At 60.1% G+C, this 13,851-nt stretch overlaps 6 protein-coding genes across 6 annotated transcripts; 2 read left to right on the top strand and 4 right to left on the bottom strand.

Moving 5' to 3' along the window:
- Positions 1-41: 41 nt before the first annotated feature.
- PAN0_016c5214 (WD40 repeat-like protein) lies at positions 42-2,771 on the bottom strand (the record flags this gene model as incomplete). Its single annotated transcript, XM_014799156.1, has 1 exon — positions 42-2,771. One exon carries the CDS (start codon positions 2,769-2,771, stop codon positions 42-44), a length of 2,730 nt encoding a protein of 909 aa, XP_014654642.1.
- Positions 2,772-3,314: 543 nt separating this feature from the next.
- PAN0_016d5213 (uncharacterized protein) lies at positions 3,315-4,098 on the top strand (the record flags this gene model as incomplete). Its single annotated transcript, XM_014799155.1, has 2 exons — positions 3,315-3,585; positions 3,686-4,098. The coding sequence occupies 2 exons, from the start codon at positions 3,315-3,317 to the stop codon at positions 4,096-4,098; spliced, it is 684 nt and encodes a 227-aa protein (XP_014654641.1).
- A 201-nt stretch (positions 4,099-4,299) lies between these two features.
- Positions 4,300-4,929, bottom strand: PAN0_016c5212 (vacuolar assembly protein DID2; the record flags this gene model as incomplete). The annotated part of the gene is made up of 1 exon (XM_014799154.1): positions 4,300-4,929. The coding sequence occupies one exon, from the start codon at positions 4,927-4,929 to the stop codon at positions 4,300-4,302; it is 630 nt and encodes a 209-aa protein (XP_014654640.1).
- Positions 4,930-5,556: 627 nt separating this feature from the next.
- On the bottom strand, positions 5,557-9,686 carry PAN0_016c5211 (uncharacterized protein; the record flags this gene model as incomplete). Its single annotated transcript, XM_014799153.1, has 2 exons — positions 5,557-9,277; positions 9,595-9,686. The coding sequence occupies 2 exons, from the start codon at positions 9,684-9,686 to the stop codon at positions 5,557-5,559; spliced, it is 3,813 nt and encodes a 1,270-aa protein (XP_014654639.1).
- Positions 9,687-9,753: 67 nt separating this feature from the next.
- On the bottom strand, positions 9,754-10,929 carry PAN0_016c5210 (monoamine oxidase; the record flags this gene model as incomplete). The annotated part of the gene is made up of 1 exon (XM_014799152.1): positions 9,754-10,929. The coding sequence occupies one exon, from the start codon at positions 10,927-10,929 to the stop codon at positions 9,754-9,756; it is 1,176 nt and encodes a 391-aa protein (XP_014654638.1).
- A 930-nt stretch (positions 10,930-11,859) lies between these two features.
- On the top strand, positions 11,860-13,412 carry PAN0_016d5209 (beta-lactamase; the record flags this gene model as incomplete). Its single annotated transcript, XM_014799151.1, has 4 exons — positions 11,860-12,898; positions 12,996-13,027; positions 13,168-13,201; positions 13,285-13,412. The coding sequence occupies 4 exons, from the start codon at positions 11,860-11,862 to the stop codon at positions 13,410-13,412; spliced, it is 1,233 nt and encodes a 410-aa protein (XP_014654637.1).
- Between the last annotated feature and the right edge of the window lie 439 nt (positions 13,413-13,851).

Genomic DNA, 13,851 nt, shown 5'->3' with positions numbered 1-13,851 from the left:
GACCAACGTGGCCAAACTGAGAACAGGATTCGTGGCGGGTGTCATGCTCTCCATCCGTCCAGCATCGCCGCCATGGGGCGAAACTCGAGCAGTTCGCATTCCAGCGGCTTGGGCTTGTCAGTTGCGCGCTTCGACTCCCGGCGGTACATGCCTAGCACGGTGGAGCCTGATGCGTCCTCGCTGGCATTCGATTGTGGTGGATGGATCGCGAGCTTGTACCACCCGCCCGAGGTCGTTAGAACGACGAGGTGAAAGCGGTACGGCGATTCGGGGTTGGGGCCATCGTGATTATCCTTTGACGTGTGCAGTGGACGCGGCCGAGATGCATGTTCGGACCTGGAAGAGGGCTGCGCCGACGCTTTACCTTTGGTCACTGTGACTGGCAATTGGGCTGCTTCTTCGACCCAGCACAAGAACATCTTTTCGTCCACGTTGGCTTCACCCTTGCGGATGTCGCTTATGCGGCTACGCATGTGCGCCCAAGCGCCTTCGGTAGACTTCTCGGTACCGAGCGTGGTGCTTCTTGGAGCGTTTGAGCCGTAGATACCAGATTCGTCGCCTTGTGCCGATGCCGACGAGTGGCGCGAGGCGGATCCAAACGTCTTGAGGGGAATGCGAAATTGGGCGCTGCTCCACTCTGACTTGAGGTACTGGGGCAGCACCGATGGCGGGATTTGGCCTGCGAGGTTGCCGAGGCCTGCGGGTAGATAGCTAGCGGCGACTCGGCCCAGGTTGGAGGCGCGAGTCGTCGAATATGCCTGCGATCTGGGCAGCTCGGTTGCATCGTCGGCCGGCGCCATGGATCCGGGCTGAGAAAGCAAGAAGATGTGGATCGTTCCCTTGTCGCTTGCGGCAGCCACGATCGAGGCGTCAGGCGCAAAGGCGATGCTCAGGATGGTAGCTGGATCGGTGCCCCGGCGCAGCTCGCGTGCTAGTGTGGCACCGACCCCGGTCCTGCCTGGTGCGTTTGACTTTGGCTCGTGCGGAGAAGCGCGACTGTTTCGCGAACCAGTGCCGTCACTTTGCCCGATATTGTGAGACCAGATGCGAATGAGAGTGCCTTTGGAGGAGGCAGTTGCCAGGAGACGACCATCTGGGCTCAAGGCAAGCGCAGCGAGGGAAGCCTCGTGAGCTACGATGATGGTAGATGCGCCGACAGGTGGTGCCGGGACCGAGGCGGGCCGAGACTGATCGACGTGCGTCATGCCTAAGTGGATGAGCAAGAGCTGTACGTGTCCCTTCTGGCGTCCAGGCAGCGCAACCACGGCGCTGGGTTGCGATACCGTGCCCGGAGGCGTGTGCAGGTACAGAGGCGCCACCGAGCCGAGACCCTTTGGGTTCTTGTGCGTCTGGGCGACGGCTCGCTTCGATATACTCCACGCGGACGAAGTGGGACGGCCGCCAAGCGTTGGCGCGGTCGACGGCGGCAAGAGTTCGAAGACGATGGCTCTGGTGGCAAGCAGGACGACAAGGACGACGCAGAAACCAGGTTCAGCCTCTCGATTGAGAGGAGATGCTGCGCCTGATGTGGCTCGGGCCTTGCCTTTACTGGTTGGATGGCGAGAGCGTGGTTTGGTGGTGTGGATGGTGGTAGCATAGACGCCTCGAACGACCTCGCTGAATTCGAGTTCTGCAACCTCGCGACCTCGTAGGACGCGAGGGGGACGTTTTGCGGTTGCATGGGTGTCGGTGGTTGCCATGCTAGAGACCGAATCGATGAGGCCGAGGCCATCCGCGCGGTCTCTGTGTGCGGCCGAAGTCGGTCGGAATTGACGAGACGAAGTAGCGCTTTCGACCCTGGACGCATGAGCATGAGAGCTGGCGTGATATTCTGATGAAGTGAAGGAGCCGGGGCGAGCATTGTGCTCTGGCGACAAGTGAGGTGGGAGCGCCTCGTCCTCTGCGAAAGGGTCTGCGAGATTTGCGGAGCTGGCCATGATGGCGTGTGAGTGGCTTGAGGCAGTGAGATTGGGAGAGTCGCGGCTGAATTGCACGGACGACTGTGCGTCACGATCGGTGGTATCGGAAAGATACGATGATTGTAGCCGACCGATGCCGAGAGAGCTCGCGAGCATGCTTTGATCGACTGAAGAGCCGGATTCGGCAGCAGAGCGGGATGAACTGCCAGCAGCTGGTCCGGTGCGGTGCTGGATATGATCGAGATCCGACAACGACTTCACGGAGTCGTCCATGCTGGGAGGGCGAGGTGATGACTGTTCGGATGAGATTGGCGGTTGGACATTCTCGAATTCGGCTGAAGGAGCTCTGCCGTATGCGTCGAACTCGGAACCAGCCGAAAAGATGGTGGATGCGCGCCTCGAGGGGAAGGAGCTGGAATGGTCGTCATCTTCGTCGTCAGAGTCGGCGTGATGAGATTCCGGATCGGGCTGTGAGGGGATATACTCTGCTGCCTCGTCCCACAGGATGACCTTGTTCGGGGCGAAGCGTGGTACTCTTCCACCGCCGACGAGCAAGAGGAGAGAGGAATGGGAGACGGGCACAGCGTGAGACAGACCGCCCTGTGCACTGGACCAGGACCTGTTAGCGGCGAGCTTAACTGGGTCGGACTGAGCTACGAGAAAGCCATTGAGGGTGGCACAAGCGAAGACGGCCGGCTGGGCAAGCTCGGAAGTCGAGGGTGAAGCATTGGTCGATGCGTGATCCTCTGGCGGCCGATCGCGGAAGATGGAGATATCTGGGGAGCAGAAGCTTGCATGCTCGAAGAGAGGAGCAGCGGCATGTGACTCGATCGTATGTCGTGGAAGATGCATGTCGGCTGCGCGGAGTGATGCGGACGACGCCTGGGCCGACGACGCTTGGGTCCAAAGTTTACGCTGAGGATAGCATGCCAGAGTTTTGGGACGTCGCGCGGCGATGGGCGTAACGCTGGTGACTGCTGATCCGGTTGCGAGCAGAAGCGAATTGAGCCAGGAGGAGGAAGGATGTCGAAAGGGACGATGCAGTCGATGCGGGCACGACAGCTATCTCCAGGGTCTTGGCCGTGCGTGTTGGTTTCGGAGCGGCTGCGAGCGACTCGAGCGTGCATGCGCAGTCGGTCAGACAGTCGCGCTGTGCTGTGGCTGCAGGGTGCAAGGGAGGTGCGAATCCAAGTGGAGGCTCAAAGCCGAAAAAATTAGAAAAAGTGTTAAAGTTTCACACGACCTCGAAGTGCGGAATTGCGTTTCGGTGCCGCGAGCCCACGGCTTCCTTCCTCACCTTCGTCACAGCTGCACCTTTGCTCCTCGCTGCTCCGCTTCCTCTCGCATCACATCGCGCACTCGTAACCAGCTAGCCCCCGCTCGAGACGGTCAAGCATGGGGAAACACTACTGCGATTACTGCGACGTCTTCCTGACGCACGACTCGGTGTCGGTGCGCAAGGCACACAACAGCGGACGCAACCATCTGCAGAATGTGCGCGAGTACTACCAGACCCTGGATCCCGAACAGATCCAGCAGGTCATCGACACGCTGGCACAAGAGTACGATCGACGCGGCATCGAAAAGCCCAGAGACCTTTTGCAACCCGCTGGATCCTCGTTCATGACTTTTGGCGCAGGACCGCTCAGCGGAGCATCCGACAGAGGTACGTTGCATGCCAGAGCTTGGTTGCATTTCGACAGCTTTCACATGAGAGCAACTTTACTGACAGCAGTAACTCTCTACCCTCTCCCTTTTGGCGACAGCTTTCGGATCTCAAGGTCCACCTCGCATGTCGATGGGTGGAAGCGGTGGAGGCGGCAGCAACGGCACGGGTCCACCGAGAGGCGGCTATGGAAGCGGCCCGGGAGGCTACAACCGATACAATGGAAACAATGCGCCCTCAAGAGATCAAGGACCCCCGCCAAACTATAACCGTCCACCTCCGCAAGGCGTCCCCTACTCACGTCCTCCGCCCAACATGATGGGCGGCGCAAACGCTCCTCCCGGCGGCAACGGCGCATATCCACCGAGAGGCCCACCTCCCGGCTACGGAGCGCCTCCATCCAACATGTTCCCGTCGGGTCCGCCTCCCAACATGCGCGGGCCGCCTCCATCGCTACCGCCCAACCCTTCCTATCCACCACCTCAATCCAGATCGACGTACGGCCCGCGCTGATCAGCGCTTACCATATGCCATCCGTTCACATTGTACTTTAGCACATTGCAAAACTGGCGAGAGCAAACGATTCGCTGTCCCACACCATCGCGACACAGAGTGCGGCAATGAGACGAAGGCCGAGACCACGCCATAAAGAACACGCGCATGCATTTACATTTACACGGAAGACGACGAAGAAGAAGAAGAAGAAGGAGAACGCTAGGTGGCGGGACGGAGAGCGCGCAGACGCTCGGCGAGCGCATCGTCTTCCTTGTCCTTGACCTTGCTGTCCGGCACCTTGGGAGCCAGATCGGCCACCTTGCCCTCGAGCAGGCCGCCCTCGCCCAATTTGTGGTTGATCTCGATGCCGTTTTCATCCGCGACCTGCTGCATGAGCAGGTCCACCTGGTCTTGCGGCATGGATTGCGCCGTGGTGGCGCCGATGGTGCCTTCCATGTAGGACGTCTGCACGTCCATGTCCTCGAACTGCGTCTCGAACTTGTCCATCACCATGGATATGCGCTCGAGGTTCATGCTCTCCATCGCCTTGTCCATGCCCTTCACCACCGACGCCATGCTGCCGGACACCTGCCGCATCGTCACCGCCGTCTCGACGCGGCTGGCCACAGCATCGATGCGGCTGCCGAGTCGCAGCAGATTCAGCGACTCGTTCTTCTTGCGGATGGCATTGGATGCATAGATGCGTGCACCCTCCGTATTGCCCTGCGCCAGCGCCTTTTTCAGCTTGGCCTTTTCCGCCGTCTCGTCCTTGGTAGCCTTGCGTGCCTGGCGCTGCAGCGACTTGGCGGTGAATTTGAGCTGGAACAATGACTTTTCGAGGCCCGACATGGTTGCTACGAGATGGATGGATGAGATCCACGCGTCGTCTACCGAGCGGCAAGCTTGGTGGAGCTGGAGGGCGGAATCGAGTCCTTCAGGCCAAATGCGGCGTTGTTGCGGCGAGCGTCTACGGCACTAAGGTTCTGCAGATAGATTCGTGACGCAATTCTCGCTCGACAATGCCGATGTCGAAAGGGGTTTCTGAGAGTTATGGACGTGCTATGGAGGTGCAATGAGGAGCGAAACAACAACGACTCGAGATTACAGCTGCAGCGCGATGCGCGTGGGCACTCTGTTGCTGCGCCCTACGCACGGAATCTGCCCTGAGGTACGGCGCACGAGTCTGAGTGTGGTGAATCTCCACACCGACCACCTATCGCCGAATTCCGACAATTTTCCCATCTGCAAAACCTCACACCGCCAGACGGCCCTGCTATTCGTAAAGGAACTCAGAGCCGATTAGCGGACATGACACTGAGGAAGGCGGTTTCCGATCTTTGTCCATGAGCTCGTCTCCACCGGGTTCGAACGGCCGAAGCTAGTCAAGGAGTCACATTTTCACACACGGTTGAGCTCGGTCCCGACTGGCCAGGGTAAGCGAGTTTATTATAGTGTACAGGAGGACGAAAAGAGTCTTCAGAAACCGGCACGTCCGCTACCGGCGCCACCCAGACCTGGTCGCGGTGGCAAGCCCAGGCCGAGGCCAGCCTGTGCGCGGGACTCCGCTGCGGCTGCAGGCGATGCGGAATTGGTGCGTGGAGACACGGAAAGGTCGTGCGAAGCTGCACCGCGAGCCGCAGCTCGGTTGAGCGCAGCGATCGAGGGAGTTTGACGCAGGCTCGGCCCACCCGCGCTCACCGTCGCCGAAGCAGGCTGGATGGGTACACCCGAGCCTACGACACCGCCGCTGAAGAACGACAGCACCTTTTCGGACCTGCTCAGGATGGAGCTGGCGACACCGCTTGCGAGACCAGCGCCTCCTGGCGTCAAGCTGCCCGACCTTTCCGAAGAGACGGATGGAGAAGCGCTCGCGTCGTCTTCGATCTTGGATGAAGGAACCGTCGCAGGTGCAGCACTCGGCGTCGAGTGAAGCGAAAGAGTCGCTGGCGTAATGATGCGCGAGATCGGAGAGGGCCGAATCCGATTGGCAGCCGGCGAAATGGGTCCTCCGCCCATGCCGTCGGCCATGTCGATAAACGTGCTGCGGATCGAGCTGTCGCTCAGTCCACGAGGTCGCAAGGTGCGCTCGAGAAGATTGCTGCTTGCATTCATCTCGTCGTCTGATCCTTCATCGCCGCTGTCTTCAAACACCTGTTGCCGAATCGCCCTGCCGCGGTGAATGCTGATCTCGTCGTCATCCACGATCCTCGACAGCGGCCGCTGCCAAGGCTTTGTCGACTTGGCAGCATGGTCCCTTGGCCGCACGGAGCCTGTCGGTGCAAGGCTGTTTCCTGAGTCCAAAGGCACACCCCTTGCTACATCGAGGCTGGCATAGGATGGCGCAAGGCTTCCTGCAAACAGACCAGAAAGGTTGCGGGATTGTACGCGCGTGAGAGAGGCGTTCGATCGACCACGTTGGGCACGTGGGCCTGCTCGCAAGCCACCGCCCACAGGCGTGTTTGGCGAGGTGGAGAGGCGCGACTGGGCCGTCTCTGCGGCGGACGCGTGGGTGCCCTTGACCTCGACGGCCAGTGTGGACGAGACGACGGCAGGCGAAGCTCGAGGCGCGAGATGGCCAGAGATCGTGCGTCCCGTAAGCGGACGGCCCGCTTTCGCGCCGCTCGACGACGCTGCATCCGGCGCAGCAGAAGACCCCGTTGGAGTGACAACGCCGGAAGACGGAGTGGAAGGAGCACCGCTTGGCCCGCCCAATAGCATTTTGCCGAGCCAGTTGACGGCCGAAGGGATGGGGATGAGCGACCTGTCCTCTGCCGTGTTTGCGCCGAGGTGTTCGTGGAGCAGTTTGGCTGCTTGGCCCGGATTGAGGTGAATGTCGTTGACACAGAGGCGGAGCTTGGCCAACTCGCAAAGGATGTCTCGGAACGCTTTGAGAAGAGCAAAGAACTCCTTTCTCGCCACGAGGCTCTCGTTTGCAAAGTCTCTCGAATGCGACGAGTTGTCGTCGCGCGCATGATTCCTTGCCTCGGCTTCGATGAGCTTGCGGAAGTGATCGCGCAAGCCATCGACGTCACGTAGGATGGAGTGTACCGTGGTGCGAGCGAGGTGACCAGCGTCGCCGGCGAGGTTCTGGCGTTGCAAGCGTCGGGTGAGAGTGTCGACATCGGCAGTGGATAGACGCGTAAAGAGTCGGTTGATGTACTCGAGGAGGTTGCTGAGCTGCGCTGTTCGATTCTCGCGGCGGTTAGGATCCGAGCTGAGAAAGTCGGCGGTCTGCTTCTCTGTATCGCGGCTGGTTTCGCTCGATCGGGAGCTGGGCACAAAGGCGATGGATTCCGCAGCCTGGCTCGCTGCGCTGCTGTCTGCCGTGAGCGCGAGCGAGGCGCTGCGCGAGAGGGAGGTTTCGACCCGCTCCGATGTTGTTGGCGACGTCGGAGGGAAGGTGAACGAGCCGGCCGAGGAGGCATGCGAGGTGGTGCGTTGTGCTGGAGCGCGTGGCGCAACGGCGGTCGCATGTGCTGACGGAGAGAGTTGGCCACTTGGATTGCTTGCTGCTGATGCGTGGATGTCGAGATAAGAAGAGGCGCTCTCTTCAAAGTTGGCGGCGTCCGGTATGGGGGAGGCGACAAGGGATATGGCGTTTGTGACCGAGTTGCGAAGGACTTCGAGTTCTTCGTTGGAGGCGTCGACAAGAGCCTTGAGCTTTTCATTGTCGCCGCGGAGAGCTTCGTTGTCGCGAACCAGCGTCTGGATGGCTTGCGAATGCTCTGCATCGTCGTCGACTGCTGCAGCGCTGGTGTCGAGAGACGAGATGCGCTGGTGATGTGAGGCGCGTGCCAGTCGATCCTTGGCGAGTTGGATGGCTGCTTGGTCCATGAGCGCGCGACCGTCGGATGGAGGCTCGACGGCTGCGCTCTTACGAGCACTGGCAAGCGCGTCTTTGAGCTGAGAGGATTTGAGCTCGAGCTTTTTGGATCTGGCCTCTGCAGCTTGGCCGCGTTTGCGCTCGGCAGCGAGTTCCTGCTTGAGATCGTCGAGCTCTCGCTGAAGCGAGGCGGCCTTTTCCTCGGCGCCACTGAGACGTGTGTGGTTGGCTTTGAGCTTGTTGAGCTGCTTGCGAGCTTCGTCGAGCTCGTGCAGGAGGGCGCGATTGCTGCTGTCGCCTGCTTCGAGGTTGAGATTGGACTGTGCGAGCTCGCGTTCGAGGGCGGATGTCTCCTTGTAGCTCTTTGTGAGCCTGGTCATGAGACCGTCGCGCTGCTGCATGTACTCTTCCGCTTGCTTTTGCAGCTTTGACTGCATGGCGTCATGACGGCGGAGCAAGGCCTGTCCGATCTCGGCGCTGAGGCGGAGGTCGGCCTCGAGGTCGCGCCACTCCTGACGAGCGCGTAGGGCGCGTGGACAATCGTCCTTGCTGCAGCAGCAGGTGCATCGAGGCGTCTCTCCGACTTCGGAGCGCTGGTCGATGCTGTGGCTGCTCGCACTCATTGGGATCGTACCTGAATCGGGAGGATGTTGTCCAGCGAGGGAGTCGGAGCAGAGGGTGTGCCTGTTCATGCGGAACTCGGTGATGATGTTGGTGAAGTCCTCGATGGTCTTGGACTGGCGCACGCTGTTCTCGATCTCGTCCATGTCGGCGGGGTCGACGACGGAGAGCATGGAGGAGGACATGTTGCGGTCTGCATTGTAGATGGAGCCTGCATCGGAGCGGGAGCCGAAGCGGGAGTGCTGCGGCGAGTTGTTTGCAGAGGATGTGGACATGGCAGCGGGAGTGGTGGGATCGCGGCGGGTCCTGTGTATGGTCGGGCTGGACGAGGTGGGCTCGTCCTCCTCTAGGATCTCTGCCGATGGTTGACGCGAGGCTGATGCATGTGAGGCGAAGCTGGCGGTGGACTGGGAGGAGTAAGTTCGCATATGATGGACGGCCTTCCTTGCGCGTTGGAGCTTGATGTCGTGCGAAGATGCGGAGGCGAGGCCGTCCGGACCGTGCGAAGGTCGCCTTTCGAACGAGGGCGGCGACTCGGATACGGCCGAACGGCTCGAGGTGTCTGGCGAGGACTGTGTGCGATCGAGGTCGGATGTGGCTGCCGGAGAGAACAAGTCGTGGGTGGGGCCCTCGCGCAGGAGCGGGAAGGAGGGCAGCGTTGGCGAGCAGAGAGACAGGCGCTTGAGATGGCGTGGGGTGGGAATGGTGATGGGCGGTGCCGGAGCGAGCGACACCTTTGGGGAGCGTGCGATGCTGGACAGATGGGGATGGTGGTGGACGGAAGCAGCGCGTGGTCCCGCCTGTGGTCACTGTATCTCGACGCGGTGTGTGTGTGTGTGTGTGTGTGTGTGTGTTGGTCTCGGCAGAAAGCAGCAGCTGCTGGCGGATGCACGCGTGCCTTTTTTGGCCGTGGCTTCGGATGTCGGAGTGTTTTCTGCACGACGGTAACCAGAACGTAGTCATGGGCGGCCTGGGGCAGGGGGTTTTCTGAAATATTATTTTGATTTTGCCTTCCACAACACACAAAGCCAGGCACAGCTCGCTGCCAGCGCGTCAAATTTACCGCCCACCCGGCTCTTTCACCGAGCCCAGCTGCAGCAGCCTTGCCTTGCGATCCGACACGTTCGGTCAGGCACGCCTCAGCCTGACAGCCGTTCGGCATCAATCTTGAGTTGTTGCGATGCAGCTATCAGTGCAGAGTCTGAGGGCGAGCCCAGACCAGCCACCACTTAGGCGGCAAGAAGAGCCGTCATGGCTCGATCAGCAGCGTCAAGGGCGCCAGCGATGTATCCGGGAAACGTTGGCGACCACTCGCTGCCCGCGCCCAGCACCAATTCATGCCATTGCGACTCGTCCTCATCCGGCGTGACCTTGAGCGCGCCTACCCTCTTGGCTTGCACCGCCACAGTCTGATCTGCCTTGGTCGCCGTGTCCTCTTCCGATGACCAGTCTCGAATCCACTCGTCTCGAGGAGACACAGCCTGGTCGCCAAAGAGTCGGGCCAGCTGCGATCGACATGCCGACTTCAGCTCGTCCTCGCTTTGCGCTTGTCGAGCACTCGAGGGAATCGAGAAGAAGCCAAAGAGGGCGCCAAGCGAGCCGTCGTAGTTGGTCGCATCGTGAATCTCGCCCAGAGGTCCAGCGGTACTGTGCGCGTTACCCGACAGCTTTTGCTCCCGCCAAAAGGGTCGGTCGTAGACGGCGACGTACTTTGCATGGGGTGCCATCCAGGTCGCAGTCGCTGCCCAGCTGGATACCAGATCTCTCGGCAATGGTGGACTGAACTCGATACGGTTGGAAGCAGCTAGGCGAGGGGGAAGCGCCAGCACCACGCGTTCCGCTTCAAGGCATTGTCCGTTCGAACACGTCGCTTGAATCCTCGTGCCAGCACCGCACCCACCGATCAGACGCAGACCCGTCGCCTTGCGTCCCGACAGAATGTTGCCTCGACCCACTCGATCCGCCAGTGCTTCAATGAGCGATCGCATCCCGCCGCAGAGTCTTCTAGCATCCCCCATGCCTGCTCCTCTCGGTTCCAGCCGCTGCGCTTGCCTCGTCTGACTGCGCTCAATCAGCAGATCCCCCTCTTCGTACTGCGCAAAGCTCTCCAGCCCCAACTCCTCCAAAAGCGTCACCACCAAAGGCTGAGAAGATGGCCAGAACCATGATCCACCCAGGTCAAACGCGTCCACCTCGTCGCTCTCGCCAACGCTCATTTGGGCCGATTCCAGTCGTCCGCCAAGGCGACTTCGCGATTCGAGCACTGTGATACCAAGGCTGCTATCGCTTTGCTTCAGCCTATGTGCCAAGTACAGGCCACTCAGACCTCCGCCAACGATGAGGATTCCCTTCGGCATGGCCGCGTGCTCCGATGGTGGTGCTTGCAAAGAAGATGCACGAGTCATTGTTTAGCTGGACCCGGTCGTCGGCTACTTTTTTCCCCCTCCTCACTGGCGCTCGCGGACGGCTCGGATCGAAATGAACAGGTTCCTGGTCAAGCTCCGGTGCCTCTATTCATCCCGGCACGCCTCCCGGCGCAGTGTGCCAAGGGCGTCTTCCAGGTTGTTTCGCGATCTTTTTCGACTGGCTTCGGCGAAGCACAGATTCGTTCAGGTCGACACATGTGCATCAACGCAGATCTCTTCGGCTGTTCTGCCTGTGCGGGAGCCAGGCAGTCTATTTAAAATAAACAGAGCGCCGCTACTTCGGGATCGTCGCGCCCTCGGCTAGCTCAATTCGGCTTGGAGCATCCGAGATGCGACCTGCGTTGCATCGCATTCCATCCGCGGTCGGCTTCCGCCTTGCGATTCCCCGCACTCTTCATCGTATCTCCGCAGCTGCCTATCCGACTGAGACAAAGAGGGCATGCTGCTTAATTTGCGGGGCTCGCACAGACCAGCACAGACCAGGCCAACCGTGATTTCCGCCCTCTGACAATCTCGGGTCTGCCAACTCGCTCGCTCGCTCGTCCTACTTTGTGCCTCGTGACTGACCTTGCGGGATCTTGCACTCTCACCATGCTGCCTTGTGCATTGAGCATGATTTCCCCGCGGTTCGCATCTTTGCATCTCATCTTGTTCAGCGAAAATGCCGCTTTCATCAACCTTGACCTGCCGCAGGCCTGCAGTCGGCCTGACCGAACTGCCTCCCTCATACAGAATGAGCCCGCCATTCTGCATCGCAAGACGGAGGCACAGATTCGACGCATCCCCCCCCCCCCCTGAGCACCAGATACGTTAAATATAGAAGCGAAGCTGCTCGAGATCAGCCCTGCCTCCGTCCCCCTTCCTCAAACTAGCTCCAACGTCTCCACAGCCCGCCAGAAAACCGCCCAAATGACCGCTTCTTCGGACAGATCCGCAGCTCTGCAGAAGCACGCGCAGAAGGTGCTTGACACCTACACCGCCGGAAAGGGCCCCAACAACGTACCTGGCGCCGTCGCCTACGTCTCGGACAAGAGCGGCAAGGATGTCGTTTGGGCACATGCTGGCGTCAAAGAGGTCGACAAGCAGGATCCGATGACCAAAGACACCATCTTCTGGATCGCTAGCTGCTCCAAGCTCCTCATCGCCATCGCGTGCCTGCAGCTTCGAGAGCGAGGTCAGCTCGACTTCAACGACAGCATCGACAAGTTCCTCCCCGAAGCTGGAGAGCTCAAGATGCTCAAGGACGGATCCAAGCCCAACAAGATCCCCACCGTCCACGACTGCCTCGCCATCCTCTCCGGCCAAGCCTGCGCACTCTTCAACCAAGACCTCGCCGACTGGTTCCAGAGCAAAGGACTGCCGCCCACCGCCAACCTCGACTCGACCCGAGCCAGTCTCTTCACCCCCTACGCCTCGCAGCCGGGCGAAGAGTGGAACTACGGCTTCAACATCGACTGGGCCGGTATGGCCGTCGAAGTCGTCACCGGTATGGACCTCGAGTCGTACTACCGCAAGAACATCTTTGAGCCCCTCGGCATCAAGGCGATCACCTTCAAGCCCCGATCGGCTGGCCTCCTCAATCGTCTTGCTGGGAGCCATATGCGAAACGAAAACGGCGAGGTGATTCCATTCATGCAGCTGCTCTTGCCGGAGGAGGACAAGATGGAGGCCATCTATCCGGGCGCCGGCCTCTTTGCCAACGGTGCAGAGTACACCAGGATCCTCGTCGCTCTCCTCAACGGAGGAACGCACCCGATCACCGGCGGCACCATCCTCAAGCCCGAAAGCGTCGAGCTGCTCAAGAAAGATCAACTGTCGGGAAAGCTGGTCGACGATCTCGAACGCAAGTTCGACCAAGTCATCCCTGCCGTCATCAGCGAAGGCTTCCGAGGTTGCCTGGCGCCCGGAATCAAGAAGAACTGGTCCTACGGCGGTCTGAGGCTGAAGGGTGAGTACTCCTCAAGCTTGCGTTGCAAGTCTGGGCATCGTGCCGCGCGATTCGTGCTGATCAGATCTCGTTTGTTTCTTGTCTGCCACGTCTACAGAAAAGCATCCTACCCGTGGTCACAGCGACGATGTAAGTGTTCAACGAATTTCGATCTCATGATCCTCGTAGAGCGGGCAGAGCTGACCTACAGTCTAACGCCGAACGACTCTCTCTCCACCTCTCCGCTCTTGCTCTTCACAATCGCCCGGCCAAACGGTGTACATCAAAAGACGATCAGCTGGTGCGGCGTGCAGAACAGCTACTGTAAGTTCGCTTTGATTCCGCCGTTGCTGGCATGCGGACCGCACCTGACGCATCTCTCTCTTCCTGCACTCGATCTCGCACAGGGTGGTGCGACTTCAAAGACGGCACTTGCGGCATGGTCCACGCACAGATGAGTCCCTTCCCCGACAAGGCCACCGAGAACATGCTCGCCGAGATCGAAAGCCAGGTTCACGAAGCCTATGCGGCCTGACCTGATGCGCACTGTCGGATTCCACTTGTATCGCCCCTAATATGAATCCGGACGATGTAGCGCATGTGTGTCTCGAATCCGGACCTTGTATCGCTTGCGACCGAAGACATGACTGGACATGCGAGTCAGAGGCCACTGGTCGGACCGTCGATTCTCGATTTCGCGAATGACTACGGCAGGGAGCGGGGGCGGTGTCTCGATGCCGATGCGACCGAGGAAGGACCAGGCGGAGCCGCGAGCTCAGGAGAGCGCGGAAGAAGGGAGATGTGTAACTCGAAGTGGCAGGAACGGAGCGAAGCGTGCGTTGACAGACACAACATCAGGACGACACGCTACAAGCCGAAACAGTGCGCGTTTTCAGGGCAGGTGCGGGTTAGGGTTAGGGTTAGGGTTAGGGTTAGGGTTAGGGTTAGGGTTAGGGTTAGGGTTAGGGTTAGGG

The sequence above is a fragment of the Moesziomyces antarcticus genome (assembly GCF_000747765.1).
Source record: "Moesziomyces antarcticus DNA, scaffold: scaffold_v10016, strain JCM 10317, whole genome shotgun sequence".
NCBI lineage: Eukaryota > Fungi > Basidiomycota > Ustilaginomycetes > Ustilaginales > Ustilaginaceae > Moesziomyces > Moesziomyces antarcticus.
This window is presented reverse-complemented; position numbering and strand designations above follow the sequence as displayed.